General features: G+C 40.7%; 1 protein-coding gene across 1 annotated transcript in view; it reads right to left on the bottom strand.

The window, feature by feature from the left end:
* The window catches only part of dmrt2a (doublesex and mab-3 related transcription factor 2a), a gene marked incomplete in the record, with an annotated part of 4,457 nt that extends 3,440 nt beyond the window's left edge, over positions 1-1,017 (bottom strand). Inside the window, 2 exon segments of the mRNA XM_020585928.1 lie at positions 6-143; positions 852-1,017. Of these exon segments, the coding sequence (XP_020441584.1) occupies positions 6-108 (103 nt within the window).
* Between the last annotated feature and the right edge of the window lie 3,561 nt (positions 1,018-4,578).

Below are 4,578 nucleotides of genomic sequence, written 5' to 3'. Positions count from 1 at the left end.
GCCGGGGGGCGCCGATCCGGGGCGGCTGGAGGAGTCCGCCGGGTCGTCGTTCTCCGCCTCCAGGCTCTCCACGTCAATTTCAAACTCGCAACCTGCGCTGTCTGACATCTCTAAGGCCGGCTGTTTTCACACCCTGTTTACGGCTGGAGACACATGTGGATTGTTTACTCCTGGGAACTGGTGTCACTTAATTATCGGGGCAGCTCAACATCATGCCTTTAATAATCTGCTAACTGTGGTTCATCAAATATGACCACAGATTATTTACAGGTCTTAATCTTGAGGGAAAAACTTTGTACAAATCATTTCAAAAAGATTAAAAACACTAAAAAGGCTGATTGCACTCCGAGAAGATAAGCAAAGCCCATCACTTTATTTTTCCATGAATTCCATATTATTTCCAGCTAGTTACCGACATTCAGGGCGCATCCTATAGTTTGGGCTGTTTCAGATTTTAGCCCAGGCCACCGATACGGTTCTACAGATGGTTGCTGAACACTGGCCTATTAAACTGGGAATAAACTTTTCATGGACGAGTCATTTTGTAGTTAAATTAGAAAACAGAGGAGGCCAGTCGGCCTTGTCATTATTAGAGGGCTGTTCAAAAACAAATCCCGTCAAGGGAACATCATTATAACAGTCTGGTCATTTATAGGGCCCAATGGCCCAGCGAACAGCTTGGGTCTCTGTCCCCGGACATGTGAGTTTAAAATCGGACTAGTTTGTGCCATTTGACTTCTTATTTCATACAGGTATCTGATCAAACCTCGGAGTTTTACTAGCCTGTATTTAAAGAATTTATTACATACTATGACTTCGCCTGTTAATCAGAGAAGAAGAGTTGGGTTTACCTGCAGACGCTAATTCCGCGGTACTGTCCGGGGCTGTCCGGCCGCGTGGGGAGGAGGTGACCACGTCGTTAGGACAGTGATGAATCGCTGAAGGACAGACACAGACTCCACACTCCAGGCCAGAGCTGAGGACCGGGTGAACGATCGGGAACCGCGCTCCGGACAGAACCGACGTCCCTCTGAAACCGACGCTCAGAGCGCTGCTCCTATGAACGGCTTCAGCCTGCGCTCTGAGCTCTGATTGGCTGCTGCGCCACACGCACCGACCAATGAGACTGCGAGCAGGTAATCAGCGGAGGTAGATTGTAATAAGGGTTAATAAGCAGTTTATGACTTTTATCGAGTAAAGACTTGATGATAAGTAGCAAAACAAGTTACATTTATTCTTCTACTCTGCATCATTTAAAGGAAGGTTATGGGGTCAATAAAGTTCTACCTAATCTAAGCACGTTCACATCACGCCCTGTTCCAGTGTACACACCACATCACCACTGCTAATCAAGCTAATTTGTTTAATTTATTACCAGCATGTCCCCAATAGTTTGTCTTTTTATGGATGAAAATATCTTAACACTGGCGGGATGAATTACCAGCTGGGCCCCAAAAGCCACAAACAGCACATTTGGTTCTAAATTTAATCACATACTTGTTCAAGATTTGCACCACTGACTGAAGTGGCCTGTAATCACAGGTCCTCCATCCTATATCTTGCAGAGGAACTCTATAAGACGTTAATTGTTTTAATTTATAATTGCACTTGTTTGTTGTAAAGATCTTATCAAATTGCTTTATTTTTTTCCGTTTCAAATAATAAACACAGGGGAAAAAAACTGTGCAGACCTATGGGAAAAGGGCCTTCACTCTAATCCCATAAAGCCCAAGTTAACATATTCTAGTTTCTTTTTTCGTTTGAGCAACAAATAGCTGCACATATGAGTTTGCTAAAATGAAAAAGCAGTTTGAGACCCTGGTGGGATACCAATGCATCTTTGGTATTTTTCTTTAAATATTATGTGAATTATTTAGTCAATTGCCTAAATCATCAACAATTTCTCTCTACTGGTTTCTGGGTGCCATGTTGTAACAGAGGCCCACAACAAAATTTTGCTCCAGGGCCCCCCAGTGAGTTAGTCTGTGCAGGAGAACAAGTATTTTCCTCAATAAGTGCTAATAAGTCTTTTACTTATGGCAAAGAAAAGGCATTCATTTTGTAAAATTTCACTGTTGACTGTTGTAGGCTAAAGGCCTGTAAAAACCGCCGACAAATTAGGCCACAACTCTTTTACTCACTGAAAAAAAAAGACATTTAGCATTCTTTTTACTTCGTTTTTATGTTTTATCCCCTTTTTTAACACAAAGATTTTGAATTTGCCATAACATTAATTTGAAAGTGATTTGAAAGGACACAGAATTCAGATTTATAGGGTATCCTAACTGAGGTCAAAGGTCACAATTGAGAACATAAGCAGCTCCCATACAATGAGAATCCACAGACTGACACAAAAATGCCCCCTTAAGTCCCTTTAATATTGCAGTGATTGTTCCGTTTGCAGTGCTCTGTATTGTTTCTGTCATGAGGTGTATTTACAGAGATCCCAGTTTAAATCGCCCTCTGTCCGAGCAGGCGGACAGGTGATAGATGTGTCCTGCAGGTTGCTACAGTCTGTCTTCTTGGCACATGTAACAATCACACCTAAAATAAAAAACCAAAACAGTGCCAGGGCAGGAGAGAGTTCAGCAAAACAACAACCACGTCAAACTCAACCTACAACCTTTAGCTTGAACTGATCATGAGCCACAGGATTTGCTTAATCCCATGTCTAAAAAACACCTTAAGCTTAAATTCTACTTCAAACCCAAACTTTTTCAAGAAACCTTCAGCCTTATGCCAAAGTTATTTATAATAGGTTAAAATCACTTAATACATTAAATCCTATTTTAACCTTGAGATTTCAGCATGAAAAGCAATTCCCTGAGTTTCAAGATCTTAATGTGAGGACATCTGATCCTCCAAAGAAACACACACTGACAACTGAATAAAGTCTCTCCATTGTCCTCCTAATTCTTTATTTAATAATCTGATTAATCTGGGGAAATTATCTGTGGGTGTGACACAGCAACCACTTTGGCTCTTTGTTTGCATCTTACTGAATCAAAGCTCAACTCAAAAAGAAAAAGAGACATGGCAGGATTTATTTAGTGCCAACAGCCTTCCATGGCCACTGATGAGACAATACAGTCACAGATCTTTACTTCAACCTTTTGTCTGTGATGTTAAGTGAATGAACAAAGCGAAGTTAAATGGAGGATATGACACGAATTTATGTCACGAATATATAGCTTAAAGTGTGTAATCTGTTCATAAACAGGGGCAGGGTAGGCCGAGTTACCCATTTCGTCATGCTTGAGTCCTGCTTGGAAATTAGATTCATAGCTTTTATTCTTAATGAACACTGAATGAAGTCTGTGGGCTTTCGGTTACGGGTTAATGCTTTACTCAACGGTCAAGACTTAATTGAATGTTTAACTTTTACTTTCTGAATTTCAGATTTTATAGACAGGCCTACATTCACCTACAGGCCTATTTTCATAGCAACGAAAATGAATTTTCACATTCAGTAATAATAACAGTGAGTTATTTGGCTTCAGGGATTTATAGTGATCTAAATGATTCACATATAACTCGGTTATAAAAATAAAAAATACAAAATTATAACATTGAATTAAATTTTATAAAACCAAAATTTTCATTTGAGATAAATAGTATGGGACACCTACACTTGAACCGTCATCTTCTGCTGCTGCAGCTGGTGGCTGTCTGGGAGCTGAGAGCCCTGCAGCATCAGGATCACTGGAGACAGCACAGATCCAGTATTCGGGCAAAAACCAAACCCAACAACACATGCTTTACAATAAGTTAGTAATGTGTTACATTACAATAAGTTAGTAATGTGTTACTGCAGGTTCTGCTCGGATCAGGGTCTGACTAAACACAGACACCTTGCAACTGGTTCTCACATAAACACTTTGGGCTTCAGGTGTGAAAATGGCACTAGAGGATTGTGTAGCAGCAGTTCCTTAAAGGCCTGAAGAGCCTCAGAGAGAGTAGCCAGCATCAGGCTCATACTTCTGGGAGGGGCAATTTTCCAAAGTAGGGTGACTAGACATAATTCTGTCAAAAATTAAGCAGTGTTGCAAATTTGTATTCTAGATACAGAGGTTCTAGATATTTGCACATCAAAATATGTTCATAAAGTTCAAATGTGCTCAGGTATATTTTTTTTTATTTTAATAATCATAATCCCTTTTATTGGTCAAGTATGTTACACACAAGGAATTTTGTTTCCAGTACAGAACCAACCCAGCTGATGGCTCTAACCATTGGGGGCAACTTGGGGGTTCAGTGTCTTGCCCAAGGACACTTCGACACATGAACTGCAGGCACCAAGATTTAAACCTCCAGTTCAGAGACAACTGCTCTACCCACTGAACCACAGTGGCCCCCAAATCAATCAGGTTTTCATTGTCTTACTTTGGAAAAAGGCAGTCAGATGTTCTTAAATTGGAGACATATGTATTTAACCCTATTAATCACTAGTGATTTGTGAGTTTTAAATGTCAGTTTAGGCCAATTATATTAAGCTTCAGTAATTTGGGGTCAGGGCTGGGTAACCTGAGGGTGGGGGTGGGGTGGCACCTCCCTACACTCTGCCCCACATGGATCCAT

This window comes from Monopterus albus, unplaced genomic scaffold (assembly GCF_001952655.1).
Source record: "Monopterus albus unplaced genomic scaffold, M_albus_1.0 scaffold385.1, whole genome shotgun sequence".
NCBI lineage: Eukaryota > Metazoa > Chordata > Actinopteri > Synbranchiformes > Synbranchidae > Monopterus > Monopterus albus.
This window is presented reverse-complemented; position numbering and strand designations above follow the sequence as displayed.